Source organism: Rhipicephalus sanguineus, chromosome 7 (assembly GCF_013339695.2).
Source record: "Rhipicephalus sanguineus isolate Rsan-2018 chromosome 7, BIME_Rsan_1.4, whole genome shotgun sequence".
In the NCBI taxonomy this organism is placed as follows: domain Eukaryota; kingdom Metazoa; phylum Arthropoda; class Arachnida; order Ixodida; family Ixodidae; genus Rhipicephalus; species Rhipicephalus sanguineus.
In genome coordinates, this window is record NC_051182.1 from 161345666 (window position 1) to 161361123 (window position 15458).

Sequence of the window (15458 nt, forward strand, 5' to 3'; positions counted from 1 at the left end):
GTGCGGAAAGCTCAGCTGGCCAGCTGTCAGTTTAGTTCGCACTCGTCCTGTGTGTGTTCTTCTCGTGCATCCTTTGTGTTTGAGCGCCATGCAGCAAATTTCGAGCTGCTTGTCATTCTAATTTAAAATATTGGAGTGCAACATTTGACGAGGACAAGACAAAGTACATGACAGGACGGGCGCTGTCATGTACTTCTCTGTCTTGTCCTCGTCAACTGTAGCGCTACAATATTTTAAATAATAATGTATCACCAACTAGCCCCGCAATGTGTATTGCTCGGGCGCGCATTTTGTGACGTTGCACTTAATTTTTCTTTCTCGCACGACGCTCCCATTGGTCAATTCCAGCTATAGCAGTTGCATGCGAGCCACCACATGTCGAAGGCACAAAATTTTAGGTCGAAGCCTTAGGTGCCTCATCAAACATGAATAGTGAGAGAGATTTAGATTTTCAATCGGGCATAATACACACACGGTCAAAGCCAAACGTAAACCATTGCGAAACACTTTTCCGTTGCCATACTGCTGCAGTTTCCGTAAAACGGAGTCCCCTTTAGCAGAGTGTAACATTGGGGGAGTTGGGGAGTACCCTTACAATCTTGTTACTCTAGTACATTGAACACAGAACGTGCCGTTAAAAGGCCAAGTGCTATTCTATGACCGAAATACATGTTTATTCAAAACAGACCCCTTACAAATGTCCTACGTTATGCATAAGTCCAAGACACTCCGTTTTCCAAAATGTGCACCGCAGATCGTAAAAAATTGCACAAACTGCTGAATCAACAATCTTGCCAGATAGTTCCACGTAACTTCAAGAAACTAGGTTTTATGAAACGGACTGAACATAATAATTCTGTCTCTTGTGGAGACATAAGTTGTAATCCAGAAATAAAGTACAGTGCTTGCGAAGGCGCCCCTTACAAATGATATTGTTGGCTTTGTTATAGTCTAACAATCCCAAGAATATAGTGTGACAATCCCAAGAATACATAGATTGTACTGTTCAGCTATAACATATGTCAATTGTTTAACCGAATACAAGGACGCTTCTTTTAATAATCTGTATACCTTTGGATGCGGGCAACATACAGGGTCATCCACATCTGAGGTGAACGCCTCATTAGTATTCAGGACCTCAGAGACGCTGATGTTTAGTGCATAATTTGGAAAATTATTATTGTCTATCAACACCACGAATAAACGTCATATAACGGAGGTTTCCATAGTAAAGTAGAATAAACATTCTAGTTTTGAATAACATTCTAGTTTTACCAGCTTGAATACTAATGACATGTTCACCTTGGATGCGGTTGACCGTGTACACAACGCCTTTTCTCATGCACTCTAAGAAAAAAAATCGAGTATTTGGGGAGTGTTTCTGCCACAACAATAATCGTCATCTGGCTGGCTCGCGTTTCCTTTCTTGAAAACCTGGCTCTCATCTCTTTCCTATCAAGAATGCTATGTCACACTGATAACACATGCGTCGTTTGTGACCCGGAAGTGCCAGGACCGCGGTGATAACGCGAGGAAAATAAGCGAGGTGGATGACGATTATAGTTGTGTGGCAGAAATACTCCCCAAATACCTTAGAGTGTGGCTATTGCGTTAAACGCCTGCTGGAAATTCATGTTACTATCCTTGCATGCTGTGTTTATACTCAGTCTGACAATTCTTTGGCAGCAAAGTGAAGACTCCTGCTGGCAACAGTCAATAACCGCTGCGATCCTGCAAATGCCGTTTCGATGTTTCGGCTGTATCTCCGTGAAAAGCACCATATCTTTTTGTGGCACACAACACTCTTAAAGGGGCCCTGTAACACTTTTTCAGCATGGTCAGAAAACGCTGCCGATTGGTAATCGAGGCTCCTGAGAACACACGAGCCAAACATTATAGCGTAGCACGTGGCCTGGAATTTACAACTAATTCTCAAAATCGGCTAGAAATCCTTCCTCCTCCTTTCTACAAATGATGCCATACACCCGAATTCACGGCCATTGGCTGATTTTAGCATCATAGTTACCAGGCCGCCACGTGCCCGTGGTCACACGATAAAAACAGCATATCCACGGAGTGAATGATGATGAGTGTCGCCGAAGCTGCGGATGTTCATCGGTAAACCGTGAATCTTCCGTGAATTCTGCCCAGTACATCATCACCGACGTGAGATAGGGCGCGTTTATACTAAAGGTTCGATGAGTTATGACGACTTGCAGCTCACTTTAATTTTACATGTACGCTGTGAATTTTCATTGTTTAGAAAACCATTGCTTTAGAAAACATCTGGCGTCTTTCGTTAAGCAGCTGGCGTCTTTTCCTCTTGCTTTAGAAACATCTGGCGTTCTTCCGTTTTGCTTTTACAAAACATCTGGCGTCTTCCGTTGGTTTATTTCATCAATCAACAGCGTTTTGAACAAAATTGTTATTGATTAATCACGCACAGGAGAAATCTCACCAGGCACTACCTTGGAGGTAAAGAATGGCTGCTAATGGGAATGAGAGACAGAAGAAGTCGGCTTTTAGCTACCGCTGCGAATTTTTTATTGTTCAACAACGCACAGGAAAAATCTCCCACCGGCACCACCTTGGAGGTCAAAGCGTAAGACTGGTTACGGACTACGACAACGAGGGACGAACGGGTGCCGCCTTAAGGAGCTTCGCCCCTAAAAAAAAGTGTCGAAGGTCACGATGCGTGCATGACGTAACTTTTTTTTCCCGTGCCATCGCTCCCTGCTTAGCTTCAGCGTGCTCGTCGGGGCGAGAGAAGAGAGTGTGCGACAAATCTCTGCAACTCTGCTCATTCTTGACGAATCCTAAAAAAATTTTTGTGGCGGTTGATTTGTAAGGCAATAAACTCTTTAATGCAGCCATTCGATGGTTACTTCGAAAAGTGTTGCAGGGCCCCTTTCATAATACTGTGTGGTTTAAAGTTGTGAGCGTGGTTCACTGTAAAACAAAAATTATACTGTCCCTTACGCATTGACCTAAGATGATTTGAAAGTGAAAGCCATCTTTTTTGTCTTTTGATTCTTCCTCCTCTTAGTTGATTGTATTGATCCTTCGCCCCGCCCTGAACGCTTCTTGCACCTAACATGGTTTTTGCAGCAGTGCTTTCGGGAGCAGCCCACGTTTGACCAAGTGACTATGCCGTATGATGACATCATCATGTGGCATCACGAATTTTGGCAATCTGTGACATCATGATGACGTCATCGCATCATGATTTTTTGCATCACTTAGTGTTAACGCTGCCACCAACGGTCTATTCTCACATTTGATGAGGAGGCATTTAAAGCTTTTGCCTTTACAAAACACCCTATCTGGCACATAACCTCATATTTCTCAGCAGAGCTTGTAGAATTCACTGTGCTTCTTACAAAGTGTGAGACAGTTCATAAATGTGCAAGGAAATGTGCACTTTTTGCCAAATAAACAGTGAACATCGGGCCACTCTGAACACAACACAGCTAGTTTATTTCGACTTGACTGCTCACACCCGGGCTCACCTGAAAAGAAAGACAAGAAACACAAGAGATTAAGACACTTGAAACTAATAGAAAGAAGGCAATCTGTGCCAAAATTAAATATTGCATCTAATTTGCAATAACAATTGAGACACACAGCAGCAGGTTTTAGTGTCCACAGAACAGTGAAATTCTTGAATGTGGAAGGGGCATGTATCCCCAAAATGCCTGGAAGAGTGAACAAAAGCAGCGTTCACATGAAAAGATTTGAACGACAATTTTTGCACATAAAAGTAACACTGACGAGAAACGAAGTTCAATTGGAATGCTAGATTATCTTTTGCACATTTCTGCAGTCCATTGTGTGTGCTATGTTTTGTGTGTGTTATATATTGGCATTCTAGTGCGTTTTGCTGCGTTACTTTCGTTATTTGTACGATTCGGCTGGTAGGCTTCCCATTGTGTAAAAGGTGCTCATAAATGCCCACGTGTTCGTTAAAATGCATTCCCTACTGTGCCCATTCGCTCCTAGAGTGTGAGAGAGACCCCACAACTAAACATAGCGTTTCTCTTTAGTGTCCACTTAAATATGCACCAACTATAGTAATGAAAATGCAGTGTAATCTGTCACACAATATGGGTGTGCATTTTCTGAGGCTGCTGTTAAAATGTTCTGAAACAGCGTTGGTATATAAAAAAAATTTTCGCTGTTATCAGTAACGGTGCCATGCAGCATAAAGAAAAGTGCTTCAGCATTCTTTCAATAAAAATTTCTCACAATGGATCTCCTAATAATAATTGTTAGTGTTTAACGTCCCAAAACCACAATATGATTATGAGAGACGCCGTAGTGGAAGGCTCTGTAAATTTCGACCACCTGGGGTTCTTCAACGTGCACCTAAAGCTAAGTACAGTCAACTGCCGATTTTTCGGACGCCCGATTTTCCGGACATGCTTGAAAATTCGGACACTATCGCGGCACCGTCACCAGCCCCATAGACGTCAATGTATAAGAACGTCCGAAATTTCGGACGCTGAAACTCTTCGGTGTCCGATTTTTCGGACTTTCTGCCCGAATTGCAGGTCCGCAAGGCATTATTTGAAGCCCCCACCTCTGCCGCGTCTATCATCTCGTAGGTTCGAATCAGCGCTATTGCGAGTCGATCTGTTTGAGACAGTAGCAGAGTCCGAAAGTCAGCTTTGCCGCAATGCCGGAGCGTTATGGGGTGAAGCAGACCAGAAATTCAAAGGGGCCGCTATCGCGGCGCCGTGCGGCGATGTTACGGATAAGCAGCGGAAATGCACGGAGGCGTGATGGCGGCAGCTGGCAAACGCGCCGGTACGACTTAATCGCTGACAACCCTTACGATAAGCATCTTCAGTTAACTGCTCGGTAGTGCACGTGGCCTAGCGCAGTTGCATGCGTACTGCACGCATTTAATAGGCGAGAGCCCAAATGCGCCGCGCCGCCATTCCTGCTGCCTCTTTGTGCGAGACCGCTAAGTGCGCCGCATAGACGCGTTGCCTTCGCGGACGAAACCAGCTCGCCATTGCCGCGCCCGTGTGCGGTCAAGAACTAAGTGCGCATCACGAACCCTTTCGTGATAAATGCGTGCGTACGATACAGCAACAGTAAAGTGACGGCGTCAGTTTAGTTGGCGATGTACTGCACACAACTAGAAACGATCGGATAGATACGGCAGCAAATGCTGCGTATCAGCGGCGATGTGTGTGCGCATATGCGCACACGCATCGGGGAATGCCGGACGAGTCGTCCGCTCTTCCGCCACAGTCTTTGTGTTCCGCGTCATCGTTTAGAAACGCTTCATGCGAGATAGCCGTAATCTATTCCGCGCTTTGCTGTTATCAGCGGCGCTCATCACGAGATGTAAAAGTGGCGGTTGGCACGTACGTAGTTAAGCGGGGTTCGCGGCAGGTACCGAATGTATTTGCGAGAGCCTGGGCGCGCACTGAAATGCCTGATAATTGTACTGGGAGGCATTAAAGCTATTTCGGACGTGGCTGTGGCGATTTGACCACTTAAGCGGAATAAAAAAGCATGAATTTGTTTTTTCGGACTGCCCGATTTTTCGGACGATTTCGCGGTCCCTAGGGAGTCCGAAAAATCGGCAGTTGACTGTACACTAGCCTCAAGCATTTTCGCTTCCATCGAAAATGCGGCCGCCGCAGCCAGGATTCGATCCTGCGACCTGCGGGTCAGCAGTCGAGCGCCATAACCACTAGACCACCGTGGCGGGTCACAATGGGTCTCCTCACTGTTTGAACGTTGAAGACTCGTTTCTAACTCACATATTCAGTGCACCCCTTTTGGATATCAGGCTCCACACGCACAAGCAAAATACTACAGCAGATCAGCACGTGGCACCAGTGAAAGTCAACTTACAGCTTCAGTCCTATGCCGCAAGTGATTCACCAGAGTCATTATCTTACTGCTCACGGCTCTCCTAGACATTCGTGCGTCCCTGCATTTGCTGCCTCTAGGCGGGTTGATGGTGAACATCTCCCTGGAAGGCATCGCAAATTTGTTAGCTGGACATTTACTTTGGCTGCATGTGATTACCAAATAAAATTGTAAAGCTACAATCACATCTTTTCCTGCTTTCAAAGCGCTGCAAGGATGCTTTACTTTTCAAGAAACTTTGGAGTCCTCATAATTTGCAATCCATACAGAGCCACTTATCGTGTGGCTCCAAAGTATGTTTTGCTTCACCCACTTGAATGGTCAATGAAGTTAGACTAAGCAACATAAAAATACATCAAGAAATACATCATTCAAGAAATACATCAAGAAACACCACCTCTGCCTTGTACCCGTCCTTGTGAAGTGTGCACTGTATTCGTCTTGGGATGATATGCAGAGGCCTTGGTTCGTCATCTGAGCTCAAGAGCATAATTGACAAGGGCCCTTCCCACAGGCATTTATTCTGCGTACACATCACATTGCGCTGCCCCCAAGTTTAAACAAAGGCAAGTTTTAACAAAGTTGCGTGTTAGCTAATACTTAATTGTAACTGCCCTTTTGTCAAACTGAAGTTGGTGCTTATTTCTGAGTTCATACGTTACTGTTTTTTTCCTTCAAGTTGCTCTACAGCAATGCAATCTTGCAGAAGTGTTCTTTGGAATACATAAGTGGGATAATTTACTTACTTTTGCAGTTAGTGCAACAAAACCTTTTCCAATGTTAAAAAATTAGAAGAGACAAAAATATTACCACTTTATTGTTTTTATCCTGCTGTGAAAGGAAAGAGATAACAATATTTAAACTATATTATTCACTCCTCAGTCCACAGGGACCCAGTTAGGCTTCATTAAAATGCTGAAATGTCACAATTACATAATAAAAATGTGTCATCATGCAATTAAATTCAGCCAAAGCAGATATTGGAACTGGGTCATTCCACGCCAAATGTCCCAGCCATTTCTACGACCATCTCAAATGTATCCGAAAAAAAAAATTGTGCCGATTTCTTGCATTGCAAACAGTGAATTACTAACATATTTCAGGGAGAAAAAATTTTTTTGGTCATGTGGGAGCCTTCTAAATTTTGCAGTGTCTTCTGCGTGTTGTTTTTCAGAAGATTTATTCTGAGATTACCGTTTCTCGCTTCAGTAACCAAAGTTGGTTTAGATATTAAGCAAAGACGTTTGTGTAAGGAGTTTAATGCTAAGTAATATTACAATTTCAACAGTTAAGCTGTCTAAAGCCAGCCGTAAAATGTTGACCCTGCTGCAAAACTATCATCATCATGAATGGCTGTGTGCCACAGAATTTGGGCAAATCTCGCTACTTACGGCATGGCCTGTAGCCCTGATGGGTGAGAGAGCGAGCACAGAGAGGGGGAAGAAAGAAAGGAAGAAAGAGGGAAACAAACAGAGGTGTGGAAAGAAAGATATAAAGAAGAGAAAGAAAAAAATTCTTGCCAAAAGAAAGTTCTTCACGAGGCGAGATTCGAACCCGCATACCCTTGATTCGAAGGCAAGCGTCCTTACCACTCGGCTATCCAGGCACGCTAACAGAGCATAGCATAGCCTTGTGTAGTGCAGTGTAGAAAGGGGGTGAGAAAGGGAAGTGAGGATGAGAGATGTGATGATGAGGAAGAGGGGAGAGAGTAAAGCATAGCACAGAAAGAATGAGCAAAGAAATGCACATAGAAAAAGAAAGACAGAAACTTGCCATATAAGAACTATTTATTTGCTTTCAATTTAGGCATACAGCTGATTTTTAACTGTAACACCATGTCTAAATTGTGTCTTAATGTGGACCAAGATGATGATTTTCTCAAATACGTGCTTTTTTTTCTTTCTCGTAAAAATGATACACTTCAGTACAAAAATATTTTTTACACAGAATTACCTTCCACAGAGTAAGTTTCATTACTCAGGTATTCATCCATTGTACAAAAGAAAAACTGGAAACATAGAACATTTTGGTCAAATTTCTGGTGAGTATATGGCAGTAAAATTGTAGTAATATTACTTAGCTTCAAACACATAATACAAATGCCTTTACTTAATATGTAAACCAACTTTGGTATTGAAACGAGAAACGATTCTCTCAGAATAAATTTCCTGACAAACAACACACAGACAACACTGCGAAATTTGGAAGGCTCTCACGTGACCAAAAATTTTCTTCTCTCTGCAATATTCTAGTAATTTACTCTTTTCAATGCAAGAAATCGGCACGATTTTCTTTTTAAACATTTGAGATGGTCACCGAAATGGCTGGGACGTTTGGCGTGGAATCACCCAACATTGATTGCAATTATCAGCAGCATATCTCTCACCTCTGAAGAAATTCCAGAGTTGTGGCAACACGATCTGCGTAGGGTAAGTTGAAGACATAGTAGCTCAGAAGTAAAAGGCAGGTCGCCTCTGAAAAGTCTACAGGCTCTGTAAAAAGGATCTGCTGTTCGCAGGTCACAAAACATTTCTTCTGGAAAATGCTTCCTGCAAAAAGATGGGAGGCAATGCCATGGATCAAGATCAGTGCAATGTGACGGGTAAAGCAATTTTAGGAAAAAGGTTTTCAATACATTCGCTGCAGTCTGAGCACTCGAATGCACTCTTTGGATTCTGTGGAAGCCTTTCAGGCTTCCACAGATGTAGAGTGCTTTCCAAAGAAGAACGCACATGATTCAGTGACTGCAAGGACAAACTATATTTTAAGAAACAATAAAGGTGCTCACTGAAACAGTCCACAACAATTGTTTGAGATATGCTTCTTTTCATGACAAAATTTTTTGCAGGATGAGGCCACATAACATCTGGATTGAGTTTCAAGTGAAACGCAATTTTGTCAGGTGGCTAAATGGAACTCGTATAACTGCAGATGGCTCAAAAACCGTTGACAATAGGAATTCTTCATACAGTTAACTTATGAAGGACAAATTATACTTAGTGTGTACAGCTCGTTGGTCAGGACTTTTTGGTTGTTAAGTGCCAAAAAATGCTGTTTAGTTTTCTTGGATGCGGTAATTAATAAGAAACAAGTGCAGGCACGCATGCAAAAATAGATATAGTATTCGCCCAGGGACCAGCCTTGAAAAAGACAGCCCCTGGGTGAACACACACACACACGCACGCAGTCACTGGTCACTTATTCGGACACTTCCGTCCACGGCACTGCCACTTGTCTCACTGAAGTACAATGTAAACTTGCAACCAAAAATTCAGACACCCCGTTTAGCGCAGGCGGTGACGGCAGACAGCCAAACACTGGCTGAAATAGAGGCTGACTTGGTCGTGCATAAGCATGCATTTGTGCACACGCACATTGACAACTTTTTCTGGCCACTGGGCCAATAAAGGTGGTCTTTTTTTGGTTAATATTTTTTTAGGACTCGATTATTTGGACTTCGGGGATTCCCGCCAAGTCCAAATAAACGGTCGGCAACTGTATACTATGCATATTATATGCTTCAAGCGACTAGATTGTGCGAATGTGAGCTCATGTCTGCATACCGAGGTCAACTTTCACAAACCAGTGAAGAAATGGTTTTCAGTTCTAACGCAGTACTATCAGGCTGTAGTGATTAAGTACAGAGCTCCACAATACTGTCCATACGCTCAAGCGGCGTTCTGGACTGCAAGGTGATGTCTAGCTTCGTTGCCTCATTTGAAATAGCCCGCATCTAATTGTGCACCATTTGTAGCTGAGCATGTGTAAATTTGGGCTACCTCAAACCTCGCCGTTTATTCAATCCGAAATGCGTCGCTCCAGTGTTCTTGACAAGTGCGTTGAGCTCTGTAATATTTTATACGTACATTCACACCGAGATCTCCTGAAAGGTGCACACCAATAGTGACAAAATGATAGCGCAGGCTGCTTGCGATTATCATCAACAGGAATTTTCATAACCACGATATACGAAAACCTGTATTCGCGAGCTAATACAGATAAAAATAAACAGCACCAATACAATATGCAAGATAAGAAACATTTGAATCTTTCATGTACCTTAAATACACTTAGGAAAGACCATCACCGAAGAAAAAGAATTTTACCATTAATTTCTTCTTCACCAACAGTGGCAAGACTTGCCGTTCTCATTGCACTAACTCCATATGAACATCAGCTATCACTTCCTGCAGCCATTTTATTTGGCCTCTTCAGCAGGAAAAAAATGCAACTGTGGGTATGCTGGGAATAGGGAGTATATTACATCCTTTACTGCCAATTGCAATAATTTAACCCCCTGCCCCCCCCACCCCATAAAGCTAGCAGATAACAAGCCAAAGCCGAGTCTGGTTAGGGATGTAATTATTCACGAGTAAATAGGAATGCAGATCAAAGTTCATGTGTGAACATACCAAGTGCAACGATAGTAGGGGTGCATGGCAGCTCATGGAGTATTTCTGTGATGTTCGTTCCCTCCTGGAAGGCAAAAAGAAAAGCAATTCAGGTCACCAGTATTTCAAACACTTCTTCAAGGCAACATCTGAACACTTCAAACACTCCACTTGAACTTTTATTTTTATTTATGGGCGTTTTAACAGAATAGCATAAAAGCATTTTTTCTTTTTGTTACGTACATCCTGTTTTCTTAGTTTTCTTATCCGGTTATCTTAAGTTTAAATAAACTGCAATTGAATGTTAGTAAAACGAAATACATAATATTTGACCCACCAAATAAACCTAACTATAGTTCAATTGTTTTATCTGAGGCCAGAGAGATAGACCAGGTCACCAGTCAGAAGTTTCTAGGCGTATGGTTTAGCTGACATGGAATACACATGTAGAAAAACTAACGACAAAGCTCAGTGAAATCATTGGATCTTCATACAAGCTCAGCCCTGTCTTACCAAAATGGTTACAAATAGAATTATATTAAGCACTTTTCTATTCTAAAATGACATACTCTATCTTGGTATGGGAGAACTACCACACGAACAATCAAAAACTACTAGTTCTCCAAAAAAAAAAAAAAAGAGTTTTACAAGCGTTCGAGGAATATCATGGCATTATCAGGGACTTGAAAACCAGACCACTTTGAAAAATATGCAATGCTAAAGGCAACACAACTGTATCACTTGAAGCTTCTGCAACGGGTTAAACAAAACAAGCCCCAGTGTCTTCAGAACATGCCTAAGAATGCCAATTATAACATAGGTCAGCAACGCCGAAAAATCCAAACATTGAGGACGAAGTATGGCAAGCAACACATTCAATATCAAATACTTACAATGTTAAATTGTTTACATGGTCTTATAGATTTCAATTCCATACCTTCTAACACCGTTATCAAGTGCAACGATAGTGCTAATACACCATGCTAATACACCATGATATTGAGTATGCTTACTAAAGTTTCTGTGTTTGATTTCTAACATTTTATTTATCGATTTGCATTATGTGAAGAAGTTCTTTTCTTATGTTTTATTTCACATTGTGTGACAAGACTATGCTATTTTTTGTTGTGTTTTTGTGTAATATATGGAAACATTTGTCATACTATAATGTGATGCTCGGCAGCCTGCATGCCAAACTATTTCGGAGCAGAGGCCTCTTGTCAGGCTGTATAGTCTAGCCTCTGCTCCTGCTCCTGTAAGAATTCAAGACAACTAAACTTCAATTCAATTCAAATCTATGTAAGCACTCCCATCTTCTAATGCCTTTGGCCCTGATGGTAATTTATATTTAAAAAAAAAAAAAAAAGGTGAAGTGCAACTCACTTCAAAGACACGAAAGAGATGCCTGTCATCTTCTTTGAAATATGCGCACAGAAGGGACAGCACAGCTTCCTCCACTGCTTTCGCGTTGCCTTCTTTTGTCACCTCTTGCAGGATCGTCATACTGTACACGACTTCTACCTTCGGGATCGACTTGAAGTACTGAGCGAGTGGTGGTGCGCATGATGACACTTTTTGATCAAATATAGCCTGAAACATCACATGCACTGATCAATGACAGTACACAGCCGAGTCATAGTATCCTGCATTAGCCTCAGCATATAATAGGCATAGATTGCTAACAAGAAACAACGAAGCTGGGAATTTGTGGAAGCTCGCAATGAAAAGACAACTAGTTAATAAATCGAAAATTGAACATGCTACAGTAGATTCTTAGTAAACGGGATTTGTCAGCTCGTCTTAGTATTTGACCAGCATGACCCTTCTTCTCAACTGTGATATTTTACCTTAAAGGGGCCCTACAAAACTTTTACAAGTAATCGTCGAATGGCTGCATTAAGTAAGTTTATTGCCTCATGAATTGACTGCCACAAGAATTTTGAGAATCCGTCGAGTGCGAGGAGAGTTACAGGGGTTTGTTGCATGCTTCAAGTGCTTTCTCTCCTTTTGTACCAGCGAGCACGCTGAAAGCTACACAGGAGGGGCGATGACAAGGAGTCAAGAAGCTACATCCATTCGACAGCACGCATGATGACCTCGAGTACTTTCTTTTCTTCGAATGTGCGGCTTACTTTCAGTGTGGTTGCGAGCGAGCGCGTGGGCACGTTGTGGCATCCCGCGGCAGACACGGTAACTATGCAGCTCATGATGCTCAAATCAGCCAACGGCCATAAACATTGGGTTTATGGCATGGTCATTTGGGTTTATGGCATCATTTGTCGAGAGAAGAGGGAGCGATGTTTAGCTGACTTTGAGAATTAATTGCAAATTCCAGGCTGCATGCTGTGCCTATGATGTCTGGCTCACAGATTCTTAGGAGCCTCAACTACTGATCTGCAGCGTTTTCTAACCATGTTGAATAAGTGTTGCACGGCCCTTTTAAAGACTTTTAGGTGTTAGTTTGCTTTGTAACGATTCTTTATAAAACGAATATGCACCATTTTCAATTCACTGCAGAAAATGTTGCACGTGTGAAAGTTAAATTAGGAGTGTTTTTGTATGCACTTTCCATGCGAGGACTATGTTTTGAACACTTGCATTTAGATAGAAGCATTTCATTATTTAAGGTAATGCAAAATTTCCGAGACCAATTACTTTTTCCTTTATTAAGTGATCACATTCAAGTAAACATACAATTAAAGAATCAAAATTTAACAACATTTGCAAAACACTAATTTATTATCGATTCCATTAGACTTCAAACAGAAACTAGACCTAGGAGAATTTAACATTCCAATCCCATCAGATGTGAAGTTACGTACCTGCTTCATGAATTATCAGACATTTTAATATCTAGAGTCTTATGTGCCAAAACCAAAAAAATCATTATGAGGCAGGCCTTAGTGGAGGACTGCGGAAATTTTGACCATCTGGTATTCTTTGACATGCACTGACATCACACAAAATAATATAAGCCAGAAAGAGGTTAGGACACAGGACAGAGGATTTGCTATATAACTATGTAAAGGGCACATGCTCTGCTACAGGGGCTATTCAGATAAGAGTATGCCTAGAGGTTAGACACCTAGGCCACGAGGTTTGTATTGTGTTATATAGAGGGGCTGTATTTATATGGGAGGTGTTCAAACTGCATTCCAAGAAAACGCATGCCTGCAGGGAGGGAGACAGAAGGTCAGGTGGGCAGATAAGATTCAGCAGTTAGCAACGATAATCTGGACACAGCAAGCACAAGACCGGATTAAGTGGAGAAACATGACAGAGACCTTTGCACTGCAGTGGGCAGGCAGTCAAGCTGACGATGATGTAGAGGGGTGCTTTGAGGTAAATGGGATGGTCACAAGTGATACAGACCTTAAAGGGACCCTGCAACACTTTCCAAGTAACCACTGAATGGCTTCATTAAAGGAGTTTATTGCCTCGCGAATCGAATGCCGCAAGAATTTTTAGAATTGGTCAAGTACGAGTGGAGTTACTGAGGTTTGTTGCACGCTGTCATTGCTTTCTCTCTTCTCTCGTCCCTACGAGCACGCTGGAAGCTAAGCAGGAAGGAATGACACGGGGGAAAGAAGTTACGTCATGCACACGTCATGACTTTGAGCGCTTTTGGTTCTTTTTTTCTTTCGTACGCGTGCTTTACTTTCACTGTGAACGCGAGCCCACACGTGGGCATGTGGCGGCCTTCCGCGGCAGCCTCAGTAACTATACAGCTCACTATGCACCAATCAGTGAACGGCCGTGAATTTGGATATATGGCACGGTCATTTGGGTGTGTGGCATCATTTGCAGGAGAGAAGAGGGAACTATTCCTAGCTGACTTCGAGAATTACTTGTGAATTCCAGGCCGTTTGTTGTGCTATAATGTTAGGCTCGCGTGTTCTCGGGAGCCTTGACTACCGAACGGCCAGCATTTTCTGACCGTGCTAAAAAGTGTTGCACGGCCCCTTTAAGAAGTATGAGCTAAAGATAGTGCACGCTTTTACACTGCCTTGCAGTTTAGATAGGAAGGTAAAGCCACAAAGATCCTCCAGAGACACTCAGCAGGAAAATCACAACTCGCTACTAAGTTATCACTGGCAGAAAAAAAATAAATGAGCGCATGGTAGGAGACGGTGTCGAACACTGGGATGAGTCATCGAGACCTGTTAGTACGACTTGCAGACTAAGGCTCGCTATCACCGCAAGAACAAGAAGCAGAAGAGTAAGTCCAAGTGAGCTAGCAAGAAACAAAGCTGATGTCATCCTGTGCAGCAACTTTAACAAAACGAAAAAGCGAGGCTTACGACAAAGTAAGTTGAAGAGAACTGAGATGAGGCCTTTTTCCTGCAGTGCCCTCGAGTGAGCAAGTGAAGGTGAGGATCACAAATTTCGGACTTCACAGAACGATTACAAGTAACGAAACCATGTGCACCTTGACGTCCTTGGCGAGCAGCTTGTTCCCGTGCTTATAGAAGAACGGCCGTTGAAGAAGCATGGGCCATTCTTCCTTCACCTTGGAAATGCAGGGAGCAGGATCTGCGTTTATGAAACTTCTCTGTTCTGGATACGTTTCCTCCATGTAGTCATTACAAAGTGGCACATCAATCTCTTCCAGGCTTTTCGTCCCCTCTCGTTTTAAAAATTGAATCTTGTCATCGATGCCCTCTGGTGGCTCCGAGTTCCTCACAGGCTGCCAGTTAACGCAGCCATACGAATCCTCGACTGGCTTTCTGCTGCGCCACTGCACATCTGGTATGATGGTTCCGGTTACTTTACCCCAAGCGATGTTTTCAGCACGGCGTCTTAGTTGTAGATAAAAAGAGTCGTATCCTTTTCCAAGCGGTTTACCGTTTGGGCCGCGGTCCTCAAGGGCGTCAGGAAAGGCCTGTACAACCGCGCTGGCTGCCTCTCGAAGCATGCCCCATCCAGGCCTGGAGCACACTGTTCTCAGCTGTTCAACTACACATCGTACCAATTCCCTCCTTTCTCTAATAGGAAGCGGTCCCTTGGCTTTAAGAGCCTTTCGAACAGGTTCTGGCAAGTATTCAAAGCGAAACGAAAACTTCCCATATTGTCTTTCCCTTTTAGATGAATACTTTGAACTTCTGTGCCCCTGTGAAGTGCCTGGAAAACAAGAAAAGAAAGCAGCCTATAAAGCATAAAGCTTGATATGGTGACTTT

At 42.8% G+C, this 15458-nt stretch overlaps 1 protein-coding gene across 1 annotated transcript in view; it reads right to left on the bottom strand.

Annotated features, from left to right (window-relative positions):
• Window positions 1-3434: 3434 nt before the first annotated feature.
• The window catches only part of LOC119400431 (uncharacterized), a 30360-nt gene continuing 18336 nt past the window's right edge, over window positions 3435-15458 (bottom strand). The window contains exons 11-16 of the mRNA XM_037667460.2: window positions 14710-15401; window positions 11664-11870; window positions 10302-10365; window positions 8276-8438; window positions 5872-5992; window positions 3435-3509 (exon numbers count right to left, since the gene is read on the bottom strand). Coding sequence (XP_037523388.1) covers window positions 3471-3509; window positions 5872-5992; window positions 8276-8438; window positions 10302-10365; window positions 11664-11870; window positions 14710-15401 — 1286 coding nt within the window. The 3' untranslated portion in view covers window positions 3435-3470. The remainder of the gene's footprint in view (window positions 3510-5871; window positions 5993-8275; window positions 8439-10301; window positions 10366-11663; window positions 11871-14709; window positions 15402-15458) is intronic.